The sequence below is a fragment of the Pongo abelii genome, chromosome 21, assembly GCF_028885655.2.
Source record: "Pongo abelii isolate AG06213 chromosome 21, NHGRI_mPonAbe1-v2.0_pri, whole genome shotgun sequence".
Lineage (NCBI taxonomy): Eukaryota > Metazoa > Chordata > Mammalia > Primates > Hominidae > Pongo > Pongo abelii.
In genome coordinates, this window is record NC_072006.2 from 45288560 (window position 1) to 45312390 (window position 23831).

The window sequence follows — 23831 nt, forward strand, 5'->3', positions numbered from 1 at the left end:
TAAGTTGGGGAAATCAATGTTTATTCCTTTCCTTGTAAAAGCTGTACTTTAGCTTTTGGAGTACTAGAACAATCAGTTCAGATTGTGGGGTCAAATATATGGTAGGTTTCTCATGTAAGGCAAGAAAACATCTTAGGTTTATTTCTGGAGGGGTTCGTGCCATGCTGGCAAAGATAGCTAAGAAATAGAAAGAATTCTGACTTAGAATAAAGAGTCTTGATCCCAAATCCTGATATTGCCCATTCACCTGTACAATGAGGACAAATACTATCTACTTCACAGGATTGAAGTGAGAAAAAGTGCTCACAGAAAATCTTCATAATATGTACATGGTTATCCTTATTTATATTAGCTTCTTTTCAACGAGACGACATATTCCTTCTTTGTATTAATAGAATACAGATGTTCTAGCACTCTGACCAGCAATTTTTTTTCTCTTTAGTCCACCACAAATTAAAGATGAACCTGAAGATGATGGCTATTTTGTTCCTCCTAAAGAGGATATAAAGCCATTAAAGAGACCTCGAGATGAGGATGAGTGAGTATTTTCTTAAAACTTTGACTTTTGAAAACAAAAAGGAGGAGTTTAAAGAATAAATGTGATCTGTTTCTTTATAATACATATAGAAACTGCATTAATTGGCTTTTACTCATTTGGAATTTGTGATTAATGGACTGATTTCTCTGAACTATGAGAAGTAGAATTTGCTAAACAAGTAGTATACCCAAGGCTTACATGAAGATTATATAAATTTTTCTTACTGAAAAGGCAATAGATATTTATTGTAGAAATTTCAAATAATACAGAATTCATGAAGAATAAATTATTTAAGTTACTTAAAATTTCTTATTGCCTACCACAGATAACTTAAAGCAGTTTCTCTTAGACCTATTCCTGTCAAACATTGTAAGTGAAGTTTCAGTGTGTAAAGATAATAAAACTACTCATAAAACAGTTGAGGCTTACATGTACCTCTTTCCCCAGATTCAATGAGATTAAATTATATTCATTATTTTCACTCTTAGATAGCTTACTATGCTATTGTTATAGTAGAAATTGGATGGAAAGGGGGAAAGGAAATACTTAGTGAACTCATTTGTATTCATTCAATATAGAATTTCTTTCCTCCACATTCCAGTGAGTTACTGCTATGTGGTAGCTAGTGTGCTGTGTGTTTGGTTCTCACACTTTCATCTTTTATTTTTATTTATTTTATTTTATTTTTTTTCCCAAATTTCCATCTGATAATGATATTAATTTGTGCATATATCCCCCCACCCTATTTTGCTTCCAGGCTGGTGTAAGTGGTTTGTTTTGTTCTGTATAGGGCTGTAACTATTACTCTTTGGTCTGACCTTCATTATCTTCTCTATTTCTGTTAGTCTTGACCGTAGAATGCCCAGCCAAGAATAACAGTAATTACTCCTGCCATGGAGGCTTCCAAGAGTTTGTAGGTCTCCTATGAGTGAGAACTCCTGAATCATAATTATGTTAACTGTGTATTCATGTTCCCCTTTCTAGTGCTGATTATAAACCTAAGAAAATTAAAACAGAAGATACCAAGAAGGAGAAGAAAAGAAAACTAGAGGAAGAAGAGGTTAGTAAAGAGACTTAGGCCCTTTGGGGCTTGAGTTTGGAAGTGGGAGTTTTCCAGTAAGCAACTTCATAAGACAAATGAGTTTTAGATATTTATTGGCTTGTTAGAGTAATAACATTAGGGAAAACAAATTTAATAAGTGGTGGCTGTGGCACTGGTAGTTTTAAGATCTCTGTGAATCCCCACAGTGTCTTAAGTTAACCACAACCAGCAGTGATTCTGCTCTCAGCCTTCCTGGGTGTCTGTCTACCCACAGCTAGGCTGCCAACAGATGTTCTTCCAAAAACTATGTCATCTTCATATATACAGAGGCAGTGTTAACAAGAAACCACATTTTGGCTTATAACTCTGAAGAAATTTCCCTAAGAATTTTTTGCTCATCATTCACTTTAGGTAACCATCCCTATCTAAAGTTCTTTAATGGGTACCCCTTTGACATATAATTGACACCCAAACTCTTTACTGCAGCTCCTCCCAATCTGGTGCCTGCATCTTGTGTCTCTCTTCATCTTGTGCCTCTTCTCTAGCTTAATTGTACCAGTCACACTAGCCTCCTTTGTTTCTTTTCCACACCAAATTCTTTCAAACTTCCGCGCTTTATGTAGCACCTGCTGTTCCTCTGTCTGGAACACACATGCTCCCTTCTTTATCCTTTTGGCCTATAACCTTCCTCAAAAAACTCAGTTCCGTTTAAATGCTTTCCTAAATGTTCTTGTTGATGCTTGTGGTAGATTGAAAATAGAATCATATGCTTCCTCCTTTTGATACTTTTGAGTTCTTATACTAAAAAATTGTTAGCAGGTAATTCAAGAAAAGATGTCAGAAATTCATAGGGGTCTTAATGATGCCCTCCCCTAAGACAAGAAGGGGTTGGGTGAGTTCTTAGCTCTTATGCTACGTTTGAGGTTAGCCACTGTCATGGGCAAAATGGGTTCACAGATGTAAAGTGGATAGTTTGAAGTACCAGCAGTAAAGAGAGTGATAGTGAAGGGGCAGGGAGTCTTAAGAGGATAATCTATCATAATAGAATGATGTTAATAATCACAATTAAATGTAATAGGTGCTTACCATGTGCCAGGCACTCTTCTATATATGTATCATTTCATTTAATCCTTACAACCTGAATAGGTTGTTATATCCCTATTATCATCTCCATTTTGCAGATGCAGAAATAGAGTATAGAAATATTTAATCGTTTGCCTGAGGTCACATAGCTACTAAGGTGGAAAAGCCAGCATTTGATCCCATGCAGTCTGACTTCAGTGCCAGCACATCAGCTACTATAGTATCCTACCTCCCCTGGGACTTTGCTGATGCTCTAATTCTGGAAGGAGGGAGAAGAAAGGTCTTTAATGAAATCATATGAAGACTTAGTGAGTTGAGCCATAGAGAGATGATCAGGTCCTGAATTTAGAAGGTTGCAGTTTTTTTGACAACTAGTCTATTCTTGGCTGAAGTTCAAATTAATAAGCACTAATTCAAGGAATTGAGAGTGAAATGTTAAGTAGTGATTATGGTAGCCAGTCACTCCACTTCCATATACCTAATCAGTACAGACTAGTCAGTAAAGGAATATAAAACTTGAGTTCTCCAAGTGTTTTTTTTCTTTTATGTTTATATTGCATTTATGCAAAAATAATACTCTGAGTTTGTTAAACCATTGGGAAAAAAGAACAGTTGACTTCATTTGTTATTATTCTATTTAGCAGCCCTACCACATAGGGGGAAAAATGCTGGCTGAAAGACTGAATTAATACAGTCTTACTGTGGCAGGGACCCCAGATGGCAGAATCTGTCATTAAACCTCACTTGCCAGCTATGGTTTTTTTGTTTTGTTTTGTTTTTTTCTCTTGTTTTTGAGAATTGTTCTGAGGTCTCTCAGTGACTGACACACCAATTTGAGGCTTGAAAACATGCAATGTAGCCAGTAGTTTCCTGATGGGACCAGCTGGATGCCTACTGAGAAGCTGTTTAGAGTATCTTCACTGAAAAACATTTCCCTTTCCTGTGGTGTGTTTCACCCTAAATAGTAAACATTATCTGAATTAATGAGATCCTGTAGTACCTTCTCCCAAACATACCCACATATTTATATTCTCCGTGCCTGTTTTAAAATATGGATGGTACTGTAAGCTTTCCTCTTTTTTCTGTTCCTCCTATCTTGATTGCCCTCCCATTATGAGGGTCTAAAATGTTTATTCCAGTTATTCCCATAAGTCACATTCTGTTATTTTTCTCATAAAGTTAGGCTCTTATCATAGTTAATAACAGCTATATGACCTTGATCAAGTGACAAAACATGTTTCAAAGTCCTTGATTGTAACTGGAAGTGGTTAAATGAACCCATCCATACACTTTCCAGCTGTGCCACTCTTTAATTGATTTTAAGATGGTTCAAAACCACCTTTCATTGCTATATAAAACTTGTTGAATAAAGACTGAATAAGTAGTTAAATTATGTTGAATAGGCAGGACAAAGGAAAATATTCTTCAAAAGAGTTCAGATTCTGAGTGGGATCTTCACTTGTTGAATATTACATTTTTGTTTGGGTTTTGTGTGTATGTTTTGAGATTTATCTCCTGTATTGGTGAATTGTGCCTGTTTAGGTTTGATGCCCTTTTATTGTGTCACTGTGATCAGCTCATTTACATTCAGAGTTCAAAGAAGAGCCCTAAAGAAATACCACCATAGGAATTGGTATCATTTTAGAACCTCTCAAATAACTTGCTTACTGCGTCATGACTTTGTGTGTACAAGCAGAAACGATAGTACTATACTCCACTAAATCAACTGGGAATTTTCTTTCACCCTGAATACTAAATATCCAATGCAAAGCCTCGTATAGCCGTTATTTGATTTTACTGGAAGAGGTTTAAAGATGAGTAGGATTAAACGTAAGTGAGGAAAATACACTCGGATTACTCTCTAGAGCAGTACTTTTCCAAACTCCTTTGAGGTTTTTTTTAAAAAAAAAAAACAAAACAGTTTCCCAGTCTCTTCCCCTGCAGAGTGTTTTTTAACTACTTTCTGAAGTAGTTGTTTGTCAGGAAATTTTAGGAAATACTGCTCTAGAACAGAGCACCAGTACATTGTTATTCATCTGTCAAATGAGAGGAGTACTAAGATCTTCTTTAGTTCTAATAGTCTATGATTACAATTTTTCTTCCTCATGGCTCCCAAAAACTGCCTCCAGAAGTGTGATCAGTCCTTATTTAAGTGCTTTCTCACCATGTTTCTTTGTAGGATGGTAAATTGAAAAAACCCAAGAATAAAGATAAAGATAAAAAAGTTCCTGAGCCAGATAACAAGAAAAAGAAGCCGAAGAAAGAAGAGGAACAGAAGTGGAAATGGTAACATCTCAGCACTGGGTTAAAATGCCACCTCTTTTATTGCATATCCTTACGAAGCAAGAGTGTTGAGTTATTAAAATTAATATCCTGATATTTGGGGGGAAATACTTAAAACAATTTCTCTAGAGTAACATTCTGAAGTAAGTTTTCCAACTTCTAGTGAAATCATTAACTGGTTCTAAATCTATTGGATCTCAAACTGGTTTCCACCACTGTGAACAGAATAGACTGTAGAAGCAGACCTATGTATAGGTGGGAATTTAGCATACGAAGAGAGTACAGATGCATTTAAAACCATAGGGAAAGGATAGATTATTATGTAAGTCGTGTTGGGAAAACTGCCTGTTCAACAACAGAAGAAACCTCAACAAGAAAACGTGGGTGAATATTTTTATAATTGTGGAGTAGTGAAGATCCTTTGAAGCAAGACATAACCAGAGCCATAAGGAAAGGTGTTTACATTTGATACATCAAAGTTCAATTTATGGCAGATGGACAACTTCATGCCATTTAAAAAAAAAAAAAAAAAAACTCAAGGCAAAATATTTGCAATACAAAGGGCTGATATTCCTAATATGAAAAAAAGCTCTTTTAAAACAAATATGAAAGGAATGATCTAATCAGAATGTGAGGAACAGGCAGTTTAGTAAAATAAATAGTTAATAAACATCTAAAAATGTGATCAACTTCATAAGTAATCAAAGATGCAAAAAAATGATAAATCTTTTTGTTTAATGCCTCTCAGATTGGGAAAGATTAATAAGTGAAAATATCTAGAGTTGCAACTGTAAGAAAACAAGCATTCGCCTTCCCTATAGGAGTGAAAATTCAGTCTTTATGAAGGACAGTTTAGTCATAGCTGGTTGCTCTTGAGAAGTGTATTTAGGTGGAGAACTTTTCTACTTTTGCTGTTTGGAATCTTGAAATAAACATGTTTTTAAAAAATACTTATTTCTGTTAACATGTTCTATTTACTATACCAGCAGTACATGATTTTGTGTTTATGATGAAAAAACTCAAATGATTGAGAGATTTAATAGTTAGAATAAAAATCAAAGTCACCTTTACCTGTCTTCTCCCATTCTCATTTTCCCTTCCAGCTTTCCAGCTTTGAGGTAATCACTGTTCATAATTTGATGTATAGCCTTCCAAATCTGTTTATGTGCCTTTATGGCTTTTGTAATTTAGAACTTTGATGTCCACAGCACCTCTGAGGAAAGGGAGAAAGAGCACTGACCAGGAAGGTGGCAGAGAGGAGAGCCACAGTGGCAGAAATGTGGCCACACGTTGACAGCTATGTGATTGGCATGTTGCTATGGCATCGTGGGATTAAATGGGAAGTATAGAAAAGGAATATCACAGAGTAGAGCAATCCTGCCTCTTTCCAGAGGTCAGAGTCAGAAAGTAAAAGAAGAGGCATGGTGGCTCATATCTGTAATCCCAGCACTTTGGGAGGCCGAGGCTGGTGGATCACCTGAGGTCAGGAGTTCAAGACCAACCTGGCCAACATGGCGAAACCTCATCTTGGCTAAAAATACAAAAACTAGCCGGGTGTGGTGGCACACACCTGTAGTCCCAGCTACTTGGGAAGCTGAGGCAGGAGAATCACTTGCATCTGGGAGGCGGAGGTTGCAGTGAGCTGAGATCACGCCACCGCACTCCAGCCTGGATGACAGAGCGAGACTCTGTCTCTCAAAAAAAAAATTAAAAATTAAAAATTAAAAAAAAAGCACAGTGGCTCATGCCTATAATCCCAGCACTTTGGGAGGCTGAGGTGGGCGGATCACAAGGTCAGGAGTTCGAGACCAGCCTGGCCAACATGGCCAGAGATGAAACCTCATCTCTGCTAAAAATATAAAAATTAGCCAGGCGTGGTGGTGCGCACCTGTAGTCCCAGCTACTTGGGAAGCTGAGGCAGGAGAATTGCTTGAACCCGGGAGGTGGAGGTTGCAGTGAGCCGAGATTGCACCACTGCACTCCAGCCTGGGCAACAAAGCAAGTCTCTGTCTCAAAGAAAAAAGAAAAAAAAACCCACATGGGTTTATTTTCCTCATTTTTATTTCACTTTTCTTTAGAACTAATACATTTTCAGTGATCTTGACCTTTAAGAAAATGATTTTTAGAAATAAAGTGATTGTGTAAATTAGGGGTTATTATTGGGAGTTAAGAGAATGGTAGGTTAGTAATTCATCAGTCAGGGTTCTGTGGTAGGTACTCAATAAATGCTTGTTAAATGAACAAATACATTTCCTTATCAGGAGCTCCCTGCTGTCTCCCCTTTACTTCGGAGCTTTGGCTCTTCTTGGGATCCAGGCAAGTGCGCTGGGTCCAGGCTTGTATGTGTAGAATTAGGTGCCCTTGAGGGGTTTAGGAGCCTAATTTTGCTTTTGTGGTTAAAATCCTTATTAGTGTTGCCACACATTCACTCTGACAGACCATGACTTTTGGTTTTTATTCTTATTTTGGGTTAAAGGGGAACTGGCAAGTCTTTAACTAAAAGTTGTTTTTTGAGGAATGAGCAGACTTTGCTACAGCTTCTAATGCATGCATTTCTCAGGTGTGATGGTTAAACCTTGCACATTCTTTTCAAGCACAGTGCTTGAATGGCACACTGAGTTTTTGGTGTTGAAAATATGAATGAAGAGCGTCTTAACTGATAGCTAGAGGCTGTGTATCATACTCTGAAGTCAGTTATCCGGTCCTCAGTGACTGCCACTGATGACCTAGTCGGGGAGTTAAATGGCAGATACTCTCATTTTTACTATTCCTTATGCTATCCCACTAAAAGAAGTACACACTTTACAAGCTTGACAAATTTGCAGATCTTTTGCTTCCCTCGTAAGTCCGCAGACCTGTTTGTCTTTACCAGAAGAAACCACTTAATCTGATCTTTATCTCCCTCCTTTGGTAATTGTTCAATTGAAAAGGTCCAGGTCCCTCAGGGTTTCTTTGCTATATCACGTTATCTCCATAGAAACATTGTTATAAGTGGTGGCAGTGTGCTTGGGTTCATACATGAAATCCTGTTTATCCCAGATGTCCTAATTTTTAACTGTTGGCCATTGTAGCTGAACAGGGTTTCAGCACTGTTGGGTTAATTGAGTACACTTTTGTGTCAGGGCTGACCTGTGGGAATATAAGTTGCAAGTTAATTCTCAACAGATGATTCTTCATAAAGAATTAGAACCTGGCGAGTTTATTGCAGGCGTTAGGTGTGACTTTAAATGGAGTTTTGAATCTCTTAGCAAAGGTAAAATGCTATGATGAGTCAGGACTATAATGTTGTAAGGAATTAGTGTTGCAAGACCAAGACTCATAAATATATGGTCAATGATAGTGATAAGAAATTTATGGAATATGGATTATTGACATTTTGCTCAAACCAGAAAAACTGCCCTTAATTTCAAGGATTAGCATTCAGAAGCTACAGTATCTGACCTTTATTTCTAAATTTAAAAAAATTAAATATGAGTTTTATAGCATACTGTGAAGTGCTTGCTAACTGCAAGGGAACTTGTTATCAAACAGCACATGGAGTTTACTTTCCTGTCTTTATATTTCTAGCACTTTTCCACCTTTCCCCTTTCAAGCAAATTTTATTATTAAATTGGTACTTGATTATTCAAGTCAAGCTGCCAAAGGGAAGCCATTTTGATGTCTAAGTACATGTTTTTGTTCGTTTGTTTATTTGTTTTTAAATTTGGGGGGGCAGATATATGCACTCATGGGGAGGCTAAAAGGACAGAACTGTTTGCTTTTATTTGTATAATAATAGCTGTCAACCCAGTCACATGAGCTTACTGAAACAGATATTCTGTCTTTCTGTTTAAACTGAAGTTTAGTGTTGTGATTTGCTGAATCTCTTAATATGCTTAAATGGTAAAGAAGTTGCTGTGGGTCTTCAAGATACACATGTTGAAATAGGAATTGTAAAAACAGTTTGGAGTCTTTATTTAAAAACACTGTAGGGCCGGGCGTGGTGGCTCACACCTGTAATCCCAGCACTGTGGAAGGCCGAAGCAGGCAGATCACAAGGTCAGTAGATCGAGACCATCCTGGCTAACATGGTGAAACCCTGTCTCTGCTAAAAATACAAAAACAAAATTAGCTGGGCGTGGTGGCGGGCGCCTGTAGTCCCAGGTACTCAGGAGGCTGAGGCGCGAGAATGGTGTGAACCCTGGAGGCGGAGCTTGCAGGGAGCGGAGATCACGCGACTGCACTTCAGCCTGGGCGACAGAGCGAGACTCTGTCTCAAAAATAAATAAATAAATAAATAACACTGTAGTCGATGAGAAGAATGGTGCCAAAGTCCCAGGATAAGGGAAAGGGTGGCGTTCAGAATCTCCTCACGGTTACTCTGTGACTGCTGCAGATAGGCTCCTTGCAGATGCTCTCATACACCTACATATATGTATATTTTCTCTATTTGGAGAGTAATAGACTCTAGGATTGGGTGGTTTCCTGCATTGAGATCTTTCTATTAATATATCAATGACTCTGCCAATTTCATATCTGAAAAAGTGGTAGGTTAGTTATAGAGGATCTTTAATGTTCCTTTGAGGTCTAAGATTCTGTTTAATATTTTTGTTTAAATTGTGTAAAATACATATGACATAACATTTATCATCTTAACCATTTTTAAGTGTACAATTCAGTGGCATTAAGTACATTCATATTGTTGTGCACCATCACCATCTCTAGAATTCTACATCTTGCAAAACCGAAACTCTGTAGTTATTAACAATTCCCCACTTCTCTGTCGCCCCAGTTCTTTTTTTTTTTTTTTGAGACGGAGTCTCGCTGTATCGCCCAGGTTGGAGTACAGTGGTGCAATCTCAGTTCACTATAACCTTCACCTCCTGGGTTCAAGCAATTCTCCTGCCTCAGCCTCCCGAGTAGCTGGGATTACAGGCTCCCACCACCATTCCCGGCTAATTTTTTATATTTTTGGTAGAGACGGGGTTTTGCCATGTTGGCCAGGCTGCTCTCAAACTCCTGACCTCAGGTGATCTGCCCGCCTTGGCCTCCCAAAGTGCTGGGATTACAGGCATGAGCCGCCGTGTCCAGCCTATTCCCCCAGTTCTTGGTAAGCACCATTCTACTTTCTGTCTCTACGAATTTGACTACTTTAGGTACCTTGTATTAATAGTCATACAGTATTTGTTCTTTGTGACTGACTTATTTCACTTAACAGAATGTCAACGCTCGTCTGTATTGTAGCATGTTTCAGAATTTTCTGACTTTTAAAGCCTAAATAATATTCCATTGTTTGTCCTGCATTTTGTTTATTCATTCATCTTTTGATGGACACGGGTTATTTCTGCCTTTGGCTGTTGCAGATAGTGCTGCTGTGAAACATTCGTGTACAAGTATTTGTTTGAATATTGGGTATATTCCTGGGAATGGAATTGCTGGGTCATGTGGCATTTCTATGCTTAACTTTTTGAGGAACTGCCATGCTATCTTTTCCACATTGGCTGCACCTTTTTACGTTCCTACCAGGACCACACAAGGGTGCTAGCTTCCCTACACCTTCACCAACACTTGTTATTTTTTGTTTTATTGCCATCCTTATGACTATGAGTGGTATCTCATTGTGGTTTTGATTGGTATTTTCCTAATGATTAGTGATGTTGAGTATTTTTTCAGGTGCTTATTGGCCACTTGTATATCTTCTTTAGAAAAATGACCATTCAAGTTCTTTGCCCCACCCCCACGCTTTTTTTTTTTTTTTTTTTTTTGAGATGGGTCTTGCTCTGTTGCCCAGGCTGGAGTGCAGTGGCGCAATCTTGGCTCACTGCAACATCTGCCTCCCAGGTTCAAGTGATTCTCATGCCTCAGCCTCCTGAGTAGCTGAGATTACAGGCATGCACCACCACGCCTGGCTAATTTTTTGAATTTTTAATAGATACAGAGTTTTGCCATGTTGGCCAGGCTGGTCTTGAACTCCTGACCTCAAGTGATCCCTCTGCCCGCCTTGGCCTCCCAAAGTATTGGGATTACAGGTGTGAGCCACTGCGCCCAGCCCCTATTTTTAATTTTATCTTTATTTCCCCTCCACCTTAAGACTGAGACTTTGCCCATTTTTTTAATTGGGTTGTTTATTGAGATGTAGGAGCTGTTTATATATTTTGTATGTTAACCCTTTATCAGATACATGATTTACAAATATTTTCTCCTATTCTGTGAGTTGTCTTTCACTCTCTTGAAGTGTCCTTTGATGCACAGAAGTTCTTAAGTTCAGTGAAGTTCAGTTTATTTATTTATTGAGACAGAGTGTCTCTCCATTGCCCAGGTTGGAGTGCAGTCACGTGATCTCGGCTCACTGCAACTTTCACCTCCCAGGTTCAAACGATTCTTGTGTCTCAGTCTCCTGAGTAGCTGGGATTACAGGCGTGTGCCCCCATGCCTGGATAATTTTTGTATTTTTAGTGGAGACGGGGGTCTCGCCATGTTGGCCAGGCTGGTCTCGAACTCTTTTCCTCAAGTGATCCGCCCACCCCAGCCTCCCAAAGTGCGGAGATTACAGGTGTGAGGTACTCTGCCCAGCTGCATTTATTCTTTTTGTTACCTGTGTTTTACGTGTCATATCCAGTAAATCACTGTCAAATCCAATATTGTGAAGCTTTTCCCCTATGTTGTCTTCTAAGAGTTTTATATTTTTGCTCTTATATTTAGGTCTTTGATCCATTTTGAATTAATTTTTGTGTATAATGTAAAGACCCAGTTTGATTATTTTGCCAACACTATTGTTGAAAAGACTGTTCTTTCTCCACTGAATGGTCTTAAGCATCCTTGTTGTAAATAATTTGACCATATACGTTGACTTTGGTTTTATAGTAATACCATTGTTACAATATGGTTTGATACATGTAATTTTTATTTGATGTTTCTGAACTTTGTTTAAAATATTGGACTTGTTCCATGGCTGAATGATTGATAATAAAATAAAATAATAAATAAAATATTGGACTTGGAAAGTAAATATGAGGGTAGTAAGTTAGTTATCTATTCGAGTAAAAGAAACTTGAGGCATATCAGCCAGTTGCAGTTTGTGAGCCTGAGTTGGATTCTGGTCTATAAAATAAATTTAGATAAAATAGGGAAGTTTTTAACATGGACTGAGAATTAGAATTATACTAGGAGATTATTTTGTTAGATGTGATAATAGTTTTGTGGTTATGTGGAAGAATATTATTTTTATAGAGATACTTGCTGAAATATTTAGTGGTGAAGTATAAAATCTGCAACCAGCTTTGAAAATGGTTCAGCCAAAATAGGAAATGTAGCAAATTATTAACCTTTTTTTTTTTTTTTTTGAGATGGAGTCTCACTCTGTTGCCCAGGCTGGAGTGCAGTGGTACAATCTTGGCTCACTGCAACCTCTGCCTCCTGGGTTCAAGCAATTCTCGTGCCTCAGCCTCCTGAGCAGCTGGGACTACAGGTGCGCGCCACCATGCCCGGCTAATTTTTGTATTTTTAGTAGAGATGGAGTTTCACCACATTGCCCAGGCTGGTATCGACCTCCTGACCTCGTGATCCACCCGCCTGTACCTCCCAAAGTGCTGGGATTACAGGCGTATATGGTGTTTATTGTATTACTCATTTTTTTCCTTATGTTCGACCATTTTAAAAATACATTTTCAAAAAGTTGTTCCCACTGAGCTTTAGATTCACTTATCAGTGTTTGCTAGATAGTTCCAGGTAATGCATAAGTACCTTAAACTCAACATGCCCCAGTTAAGCTATCATTTCCTAGTCTTCTTGCTTTATGTCCTTTCTCATAGGGTTGTTTTCCCCTCTACCTTCCATCTGACATCACCACTCTGAGGAGACCTTTTCCTTACAAACAATGTAAACAATCCCTCTGTCATGTATGCCATTGTGGTAAAACAACTGTTTACATTTTCAAGTCCCTCACTTGTTGCTGAGCTCCTTCATTGTTGATCTCTTCTGTCCAGTATTCTTGAACTGAGCTGTTGAAATGTATTTTCCTTTATTTACCACAGTATTTCATCTTGTGAGTGTTGGCTTTTTCAAAATGAGAGACACTGGTTCTTTTGATCCAGGCCTTGAATGTGAGGCCCAGAAGTCATTCCAGAGCACTAATCAGTTGAGCGGATAATTATTTGGCATTTAATCAGAGATGATCCCCATGTTAGACAAGGCGATCACTAAATGAGGCTGTGCTTTGTCTTTTAAAGGTGGGAAGAAGAGCGCTATCCTGAAGGCATCAAGTGGAAATTCCTAGAACATAAAGGTCCAGTATTTGCCCCACCATATGAGCCTCTTCCAGAGAATGTCAAGTTTTATTATGATGGTGAGTTGTTTCAAGGTTCTTGATTCTTGGCCAAGAAAAGAAATCTGCTTCTATTTAGGGATAGAAAACAAGGAAGGATCCTATGTAATAGATAATCCTTTTTATTTCATTTTGTTTTATTGCCATGCAATTTTGAGGAAGGGGCATCAGGTGTTAACTCTTAAAGGACCATTTGCTGCTGAAAAAGTGCCATGAAAAAGGGGCTATTCATGTCTTCCCTACATAGTCCAAAAAAGGTTTGTCAACATGGCTCACAGTGTGTGGTCCACAAGCTGAAGGTTTTGATCTGAACTTCATTTCTAGGGAGCAACTCTTCGCAAGAGTTATTAGAAAAGCCTCACTTGAATGGTAGTATTTTATGTTAGCAATATAACAATGCAATCGGACAAGCTGCTCATCACTAGAAACAGTACTAGTATATGGTTGAGGATTAATAGTCTGCCATCAATCTCTAGATAGGGCTGGTAGGCATCTGTCACCTATTCTTTGTAGCATAACACTATGCCTTTGATATATGTGCAGTCAAGTCTGATGAGCTGCTTTAAAGAAATGCCCTGCCTGGGTCTCTTAGAACCCTCAGAATTGTCCCTTATCTGTCGTTGGTATTTGTATCCTTGGGTTGAAGGATTTGAGGGTAGCCTTTGACACGCCTCCTGTTGGCAGTGTAGCAGTATGTAGATGGTAATAACTGATTTTCTTCATTCCATGAGTTTTATCCAGAAATGGTTAGAGCATTGTTCCTCATACCCTTATGTGCTTATGACTCACCAGAGTGGATCTGAGCGCATTTAACAGTTGTGGGGTGGGCTTCTTTTCCCTTTCCCCACCGTCCCTCTTCTTCTTTCCTCTTTCCCAACCATCCTTCCCTCTTCTGTGCCCTTTCCCCACAGTCCCCCTTCTCCTTTCCACAGCATTCCTCTTCCACCTCCACTTGTCTTGCCACCATCTTTTGGCCACTGTTATTTCACCACCCCATTTCTCCACCATTTTTCCCACCCTCAACCCCCCACAGTTTTCTTCTCACCCATCCCACCGCCCCCACCGAAAAGAAAAAGTTCTGGGGTGGGATTGAGTACTTCTGAACCAAGTGGCCTGCTAACCAAACTTTGAGAAACGCTGGTTAGGATAACTGCTGAAAAGCATCAGTGGTGAACACTCAGGCATTCTGGTGCATCTCTCTTCCCACCAGTAGTGGCCTTAGGTCCACCAATGCTTGTAGGCCTAGGTAGTAGTTTACACTAAAGGGCTGGGTCTGCAACTGAAGAAAGTGCCAAACTTGGCAAGCTGAAATTTGTTTTTTAAAATGACGTATTTATTAGCCAAGTGTGGTGGTGCACGCCTGTAGTCCCAGCTACTCGGGAGGCTAAGGTGGGAGGATCGCTTGAGTCTAGGAGGCAGAGGTTGCAGTGAGTCCAGATCGTGCCACTCCCCTCCAGCCTGTGTGACAGAGTGAGACCCTGTGTCAAAAAATAAAATAATAAATAAATAAATAAAACATATTTATTGAATGTATTTGTGTTCAGACACCAAGACCCAGCAGTGGATAGTACTACTGACTTAGACCCTGATCTTGGGGAGTGTTTGCAGCCTAACAGGACTCCATAATCTCAGAGGCAAATGCTTATATTACGTAAACATTTTGACCTGTTGACCAGAGAGCCTAAGAGAGTTCTTTCAGCCCTCACGCTGGTCATCCCTGGAGACTCTTAAGTATAACTCAAAGCCAAAACTCCTAATTAAGAGAAAGGGCCTAGGACCTTGAAGAGCACCATCTCAAAGCGTAGGTATTCCGTAGCCCTGGTCTGGACTTACCAGGAGCTTTAGGATGCTCCGCTGGTAAAGCCTCACTTTGAGGTTCAGAGTGATGGGAGGGAAAGCTAGATTCCCTAGTCCTGTGGTTTCTCTTCCTTTTCAAGATAGGAAGCAGAGGCCTGGTCTAGTTCACAGGTTGCCATAGTCCTTTCCTCCCATTCTTGCCCAGTCCTCCTTTATAGGATCTTGCTTTAGGGCTCCAGCATTTTCTCAGTTGGTCCTCCGCTGGGATTTCTTCTCTTTGATTGTGTGAACTCATACTCTGCAGTAAGTCAAGAAGTCACATTTGACTTTACTTCAAACTGATACAGTAAGTGCTGCCTACTCTCTGGGGAGGAGAATTCTTAGACTCCTTTAGAACTTGCCAGGGAGGTGGGGCATGGGCTAGCTGAAGCAGTGAATTACTGCCTCCTCTAAGGACCTTCAGTTTACAGCTTTGACTCAGCAGTTTCCTTTTCCTGGAGCTCGGCCTTTTCCACAAAGTGTTAACATTGCCAGGAACCTTCCAGTCATCCTCCCACTACTCTGCTGCAGGGAGCCATCATTTCATCTTTTGACAGCTCATCTAAAATAGGAGTCACGGTTGCTTCTCCCTTTATTAGGACAGAATTCAGTAAAACAGCCTAAAATCTCATTTTTTTAAATTTATTTTTATATTTATTTATTTGAGACAGAGTCATACTCTGTCACCCAGGCGGGAGTGCAGTGGCACAATCTTGGCTCACTGCAGCCTCCACCTCCAAGGTTCAAATGATTCTCATGCCTCAGCCTCCCAAGTAGCTGAAGTTACAGGCACGCACCACCAACCTAATTTTTGTATTTTTAATAGAGACGGGGTTTTACCATGTTGGTCAAGCTGGTATGGAACTCCTGACCTGAAGTGATCCTTGCACTGCCTCCTAAAGTGCTGGGATTACAGGTGTGAACCACCATGCTCAGCCACATTTTTTTTTTAAATGGTGTTAACATTTATTTTATACCAAACATACTTGAAAACAGTTTACATTTTTTTCTTGCCATTTTATTTCATTTATTTTATTCCTAGTGACTTAATGTTTTCCTTTATATTGGAAACATGTTACAGTTTTCTAAAGAAGTTCAGGGAATCTTTTAATACACAGCCTATCTTCCCCGAAGTGTCTTTCTTCCAAAGCAGAAGCTTGGGGGTTGATGGGGGGGCAGCTGCGCCACCTGTTGGCCTTTTAAGTTAATGGCGTCCAAAGTGGGTTCTCTCTATTATAACTGTTTCAATATTGTGCTATAGTTCTCTACACCCCTGCAAGTCAGATTGCATATCATTATGAGATAAGATGTCTTCTGAGTTTCGAAATAAATGGATTTCTGGTTAAATTTTAGTTTTCTATAAAGAATGTGGGCACCCTTGGTGAATTATTAATACCTATGTAATAGTAAGATGGTGAAATTATAGTTAACCTCATATTAAGTATAGCCAAATGCTCTTAGTATAGCATGGATTGGTTCCAGGTGATGTAGTAAAGTTGGATTTTTAAGAAAGAATGGAAATTGGCGCTAAGAGTACTGTCAAAAGCATTGTTTGAAAAGTGGATTAAATTCCCAAGTACTTTTCTTTCATTGCTTTATTAACTAAATCAGGTACATAAAACCCGTAGGCCCTATTCAGATTTTCTTTACCAGTTAGCAGCTTTCATTGTGAAACATCTGAGTCCCTTTAGACAGCTTTTTGTTTATTTGAGACAGAGTCTCAGTCTGTTGCCCAGGCTGAAGTGCAGTGGCGCGATCTTGGCTCACTGCAACCCCTGCCTCCTGGGTTCAAGCGATTCTCATGCCTCAGCCTCCTGAGTAGCTGGAGTTACAGGCTCCCACCACCACGCCCGGCTGATTTTTTATATTTTTAGTAGAGATGGGGTTTTGCCATGTTGGCCAGGCTGATCTGGAACTCCTGACCTCAAGTGATCTGCCTGCCTCAGCCTCCCAAAGTGCTGGTATTACAGGCATGAGCCACTGCTCCCAGCCCCTTTAGACAGCTTTTACATAAACAATTGGATACACCAGGGACCCCAGTCATCCCCTGTGCTGTGGATGCATCCTGGTTCCCTGAAAGAGGTAGCATCATGGTACCTATGTTCCAGAGCAGTGCGTCGCAAACTCTAGTGTGCATCCAAGTCTCGTTAAAAATGCAATTTCTGTATAGGATTCAGTAGGTCTAGGAGGGGGCCTGGGATTCTGCATTTCTAAACTCCCACATGATGTCAATGCTGCTGGTCTGTGAACCTTACTTGTTGAATAGCAAGGTTCTAGAAGAAGGTCTTATTAGGCTTTTCATATGGGAAATCTGGGCTTGCCTAGTATGGATATATATTTTTTTATTCATATTCCACCCACCTAACATTGAAGAAGAAAGATGCCTATTTCTTTTCCCCACAATTCCTTTCTTCCACTCCCTGCCCTATCCCTTCCTCCCCTTCTTGAACAGAGGCTGCTTAGCTTAGCAGTGGCAGGAGTCCCTCTGAGGATTTGATTTTTAAAAACCATTGAAGAGGTGTAAAGGACCCTGCTTGCTGAAAGGAAAAGGAAGAGTGACTGGGCCTCCCCCAGGTCATCCCTGTCCTGAGCAGGCACCTGGGAACAATTAACTGGCATAGTCTCCAGAGAATGACCCAGGTAAATATATGCTAAAGAGAAGGAGAATTTGTACAAGTAGATATAAATCAGTATGTTGTCTTTGTTGTTGTTGCTACTATGTGTCACCAGACCTTTATATACCATGAGAAGGCAAACCATTATTAAAGAGAATTCACTAGCCCTGGGTATTTATACTTAGAACATGAATACTATACCTCACTTTTTGGAACCACTTTTTTCTCTAGGTAAAGTCATGAAGCTGAGCCCCAAAGCAGAGGAAGTAGCTACATTCTTTGCAAAAATGCTCGACCATGAATATACGACCAAGGAAATATTTAGGAAAAATTTCTTTAAAGACTGGAGAAAGGTACTGTAGCCCATGTGTTAATATCCTAGTACCTTGCAAAACAATCAAGTACTAAGTAATAAATTATCATTTTGCAAAAACATTTCCTGATGTAAAATTTGAGTTTTATGGATTTTGTTGTATTTAAACTTGCGCATTTTTTGTCTTCATTTACTATATTATGTAGGGTTTCTGTCCAACAAGAGTACTTGTATATCTTTGCTATCGGCTCTCATGTGATGGCAGGTAGGGGGTTATCAGATTAGGCCAAACAGAAAACCTCAACTCCAGTTGCGCACAGGAAAGTTTGTCTCTGCAGGACTGCCCCGTGTCTGCTGTTGCAAAGAGAAATGTTAATCTGATGTCCCACTCCCTGTTAATTCTTGCTCATTTGTTTTAGGTACTTTCTACTCTTGAAACCACATATACTATATTTGCCTAGGTGATTTTTTAAAATCTCATTATTCTCAATTTGGATAATGTGGACAGAGGCAGCAGTAAAGTTTACTTCCTGAACTAGCTCTGAAAAAGCAGATTTAATAAATGAATAGAATAGGGGTAATGTTTCCAAGAGAGAATCAGTATGGGATTTCAAACTCGTATTCATAACACCTGGGGGCTGTGTGCCACGGAGTCTAAGAAACCACATAAGAGTTCATTTTTTTCCGTGATAAGTCATTTTAAAACATTTTAATATTAGTAAGTACATATTTTATAATAAAGTAATACAACTGTGTTTTTTTGTTTTTTCAAAATTTATTAATTGAGATTGGCTACTTCCAGAAAACTCTGACTGAAAAAATGGTGCTTGGGTGTATTTGCAAAGAAACCCAAGGACTTATTAGTGTATTTTCGTTGTTTTTCTTTCATCTCCCCGTTTTCTTTTGACTAGGAAATGACTAATGAAGAGAAGAATATTATCACCAACCTAAGCAAATGTGATTTTACCCAGATGAGCCAGTATTTCAAAGCCCAGACGGAAGCTCGGAAACAGATGAGCAAGGAAGAGAAACTGGTACTACAGAATTTATTAAACCTCTGGAGAATTTTGGAATTGTGATTGGTTCATTTAATTTTCCTCTTGGTTCTTATGACACAACATTAACATCAGTAATTTCAAATCATTCTATGCTAAAGACTTAGAATTTTCAAAGTCTAAATTTTCTTAAAGGTTTTAGTTAGACTGAAAATTGTGAACAAGTACTTTGCTCAGTAGCTCTGTATAGGAACCTTGGTGCTTCAGTGACCTAAAAACCAGTCAGTAACTCCAGCCAATAATATAGTAATTAAGGATGGGCAGACCTGTCCCACAGTGGCTACTGGATATTAAGGATTTAAGACATGAAATCATATTGGCCATGTACCTCCCTGTTCTTTGATCTATTTTACTCTGGAATCTTGTGATGCTCATCCATCTCCATCTTCCAGCCTTGGCCATCCTCATTACTGAAGGATCTTTCTGGTATCCAGCTGGGATGTCATTTTTCTTCTACAGCCTGCCTGTTTTTGTTAAAACAAACAAACAAAAAAAAAGTTTATTGGAACCAGGTGCCTCTACTTGTCTACATATTATCTATGGCTGTGTTTATGCAACAATGACAGAGATGAGTAGTTGCAAAAGAGACTGTGTGGCACTCAAGCCTAAAATACTTTCTATCTAGAAAAAGTTGTCAGCCCCTGAACTAAAGGAATCCAGGGTAGAATTTCATTTTTTCCAATCGGAAGTCCAGAAGTTAAGGACTTTAAGGAATTCTTTGCACTTCAAATTCCTGTAGTTTCAGTATTTTAAAGGACTTGTGTGTTTATATAATTCAGACCATTGTATTTATATAACTCATTGTTTCATGGTACTTATTTGGTCACTAGTTTAAAAATCAATGCATTACTATAAGAATGTTAATTGCATCAGACTTTGTGTCTCAGATAAATCTTATCCTCAATATTCCAAGTTAGTGAAATTTAGTATATTATTTACTTCAGGGGCATTTTGAAACTTAAAAGATCACTTTGGAGCTTTGTTCTTAGAATATTGATCCAAAGATAGATTTTATAAACATCCCCTTGTCAGAGCCTCTGCCAAGGACACCTGCTGCCACAAGGTCTGAATCTGTTCCCACCCTTAGTTAAACTGAATCAATAAGTATATAAAATGCAAAGAGTCAATAGAGGGTAAGGAAGCTCAAAATCTCCCCCACCTTTTTGGAGCAAGGATCATAGTATAGAGTGTATATACCTGTATACTTACAAAAAAATTAGTGACAGATCTGTCTGGGCTTAAAAACCCATGCTGTTTAGCTGCTGTTTAATTAAATGGCTTGAGCTATTCTTTTATGAGGCTCTATCAGAGACTCTTCTCCATTTCCTGTTTTGATAGTACTCAGTAAAACAGTATGAATTTTTAAAGTACATTTAAAAACACCCAAATAACATTTACAAACATATATCCTTTAAGACACAAGAATCAGTTTTGAATCTAGTTGAAATCAATCCTTATAGGCAGATCTTTTTGGGGAATTTTATGATATTTAAGTTTGAGAAAACCACTAGAAGTTTTCCTTTATTTTAATTTATTTTTTAGTGATTTTCAGACTTTCCTCTACCTTGACTTAGTCTCCCACAAGAGATAAAATGCATTAGTAGAGAACAGCAATCTGAAACTATTTTGAGTACTTTCTTGCTGTCTTCCAGAAAATCAAAGAGGAGAATGAAAAATTATTGAAAGAATATGGATTCTGTGTTATGGATAACCACAAAGAGAGGATTGCTAACTTCAAGATAGAGCCTCCTGGACTTTTCCGTGGCCGCGGCAACCACCCCAAGATGGGCATGCTGAAGAGACGAATCATGCCCGAGGATATAATCATCAACTGTAGCAAGTGAGCTCACACTTCATCCTATGGGCCAAAAAGCGGGTGGAGGGCGTCCTTTATTGTACTTGGGAGTATTTCCCAGGTTACACAGGACTGTTTGGGAAAGGAGATACTTAAGAGCAGGACAGTATTTCATGCGTAGGTCTCCAGATGTTTTTGAGGTACAGTTGTCTCCCCTCATCCACAGGGGATATGTTCCAGGACCCCCAGTGGTTGCCTGAAACTTCGACCCAATTGCTGTCAACTTCGAACACATTTCTGTTGATGTCTTCCACCCCCAAATTTAATGCCTTTTCCATCTTTATTAAGTACTTATCACATAGAGTGGCTATAACTTTTGCAGTCTGAGGCACAACAGCAAAACTAGCACGACTTTCTTTTTCCTTCTTCACAATTTCACAGATGGAAGATTCATTCTTACCTTAGATCTTAGCAACTTCAGCATACAGTTTTTTTTATTAAGTTGATAATTTTCACCTTTTCATTCAAAGCACTCTGTGCAGCTTCTCTTTGGCATATCCAAATTGCCAACATCACTACTTTCGCACTTTGGGGCCTTTATTAAGTAAAAGAAGGATTACTTGAACACAAGCAATGTAAAACCATTAAAGTCAACCTGATAACTAAGGCAGCTACTAGGTTACCTAGGGGCAAGTGATGTATACAGTATGGTATGTTGTGTATATGGTTCATGCGTCCCAGGTGGGACTACAAGAGATTTCATCATGCTCCTCAGAACGATGTGCAATTTAAAACTTACAAAATGTTTATTTCTGGAATTTCGTATTGAATATTTTCGGATGACAGTTGACTGAGGGTAAGTAAAACCATGCATAAGGTGGGACTACTGTATTGACTGTTAAGAAGGAAACTTGGAAAATTATGCTCAGCAGATATGTCCACTTGGGATCATGAAAGGTGAAATTATTCCTCACATCTTATTTCACTATCCTCGTGCTCTGTTATTTCCAGAGATGCCAAGGTTCCTTCTCCTCCTCCAGGACATAAGTGGAAAGAAGTCCGACATGATAACAAAGTTACTTGGCTGGTTTCCTGGACAGAGAACATCCAAGGTTCCATTAAATACATCATGCTTAACCCTAGTTCACGAATCAAGGTAAGGGGATAGTTGAGAGCTGCACTGGTTCATGGTGCTGATAACCTTTTTTTGTTGAAATGTAACGTTCTCGTCCTCTAGAATCACTTTGACAAATTAAAAATCCTCCCCATTGAAAGAAGGCAAGTACTTTCATAGTTAGCATTATGGTGATCTTCCTACAGTGCCTCCATTTTTTTGGTCACATTGTAATCTTATTTATTAATTCACAAATATTTACTGAAATCCCAAATGTGCCACGCACAGTATACATTTGGTGCTAGGAATTATGCCGGTAAACAAGATAGACGTAGGCCCTGCCTTCACGTTGCTTAACGTCCAGTGGTCAGAATGTATTGAAGTATGGTGGTTGTATATTGGCCTCTGCAGATGTCTTCTACTTCCTCACCTCTCTTGGCTATGAGAAGGGAATGTAATTTCTGTATATCCTGAAACAAGTTGTAAAATCTAATGTCTTACATACTGCTGGCTTCCTGCAGTCTCATCTGGGTAGGTTCACCAGGGCCAAATGAAATGATGTGTGTGAAAGCACATCATAAAACGATGTTACATACCTATGCATTGTTATTTATTGATAGTGTTATTGCAAGGAGATAACTGCCTTGTGGGGAATCAGTTTTTGTTTGCCAGATAGCTACGTATATCCAGCTTTGGAGAGTCCCACGAACTTCTTCCCTCCAACATACTATGAAATATAAACCTAACAGAGACAAAAACAGTCAAGGAATTAGTTCTATGTAGACTGTTACTGTTTTATGTGCAGGAGACCTGGGACTAAAGACCTTCTTGATCCTGGTTCATAGGTTATAACGTCTGTTAAAATGTGAAAGCCACAGCTGAAAAGGCTATGTGAATAGGCAAGACTAAACTGTACATTTTCTGGCTTGTAGCCTTGTGTTCTTCTGTATATCACTACTTTTCTAATGAAAAATACCTGTTTATATATTTTCTTCAATTATAAAATATACTTTTCTGGCCGGGTGTGGTGGCTCAAGTCTGTAATCCCAGCACTTTGGGAGTCCGAGATGGGCGGATCACCTGAGGTCAGGAGTTCAAGACCAGCCTGGCCAACATGGCAAAACCCTGTCTCTACTAAAAATACAAAAATTAGCCGGGCATGGTAGTGGGTGCCTGTAATCCCACCTACTTGGGAGGCGGAGGCAGGAGAAACGCTTGAACCTGGGAGGCAGAGGTCACAGTGAGCCGAGATCATGCCACTGCACTCCAGCCTGGGCAAGAGACTTAGACTCTGTCTCAAATAAATAAATAAATAAATAAATAAAAATAAAATGTAGTTCGTAGTTTAGATAAGTACAAAATCAGAAAGTGAACACTTATGTTGAGCAGACTAGTCATTTAAAGAAACATGTATTCCTCTTCTGAAGTATCACAAAGCTGTATATATGGCTACAAAAGCAGAAAAATAATAGTTTTAGCCCTTAAGGAACTTATAGGCTGGTGGGCAAATCAGGTAAGAATTCACAGTTGTATTAGAAGAAAGATAAAAGTTAAATGCATTAGATAAACAGAGGAGTTATTTGCAGTACCTTAGAGATCAACAACAACTGTATGAAGAAAAGTAGGTTATGGTTGGGTCTTAAAAGTAGTATTTCAAACAAGAGAGAACTGTGTCATGGACAAAGGGGAGGGTGGTAAGCAGAGTATGTTGAGGATAGGGGTTGAGAAAAGGTGTGATAAAAAGAATTATCAAGTGGGGACAGTTGCACAACATTGTGGATATACTACTAAATGTCACTAGTGGTAAATTGTATCAATGCGTAACTTACCACAACTTAAAAATGATCAAAATAAC

The 23831-nt window shown here is 39.0% G+C and overlaps 1 protein-coding gene and 1 long non-coding RNA gene across 3 annotated transcripts in view; one reads left to right on the top strand and one right to left on the bottom strand.

Annotated features, from left to right (window-relative positions):
- The window catches only part of TOP1 (DNA topoisomerase I), a 96225-nt gene that overhangs the window by 51131 nt on the left and 21263 nt on the right, over positions 1-23831 (top strand). The window contains exons 6-13 of one of the 2 annotated variants that reach the window (XM_024238888.3): positions 443-538; positions 1523-1598; positions 4843-4949; positions 13154-13269; positions 17931-18052; positions 18924-19046; positions 20720-20907; positions 21874-22018. In XM_024238888.3, coding sequence (XP_024094656.1) covers positions 443-538; positions 1523-1598; positions 4843-4949; positions 13154-13269; positions 17931-18052; positions 18924-19046; positions 20720-20907; positions 21874-22018 — 973 coding nt within the window. Of the gene's footprint in view, positions 1-442; positions 539-1522; positions 1599-4842; positions 4950-13153; positions 13270-17569; positions 17725-17930; positions 18053-18923; positions 19047-20719; positions 20908-21873; positions 22019-23831 lie in introns of those variants that run through there. The other variant, XM_054542307.2, reaches the window with a different exon arrangement.
- LOC129052233 (uncharacterized) lies at positions 14560-22721 on the bottom strand. Its single transcript, XR_008517175.1, has 4 exons — positions 22573-22721; positions 19396-19531; positions 15082-15343; positions 14560-14726 (listed from the first exon to the last, which is right to left on the bottom strand). It is a non-coding gene; the product is annotated as an uncharacterized LOC129052233 (long non-coding RNA).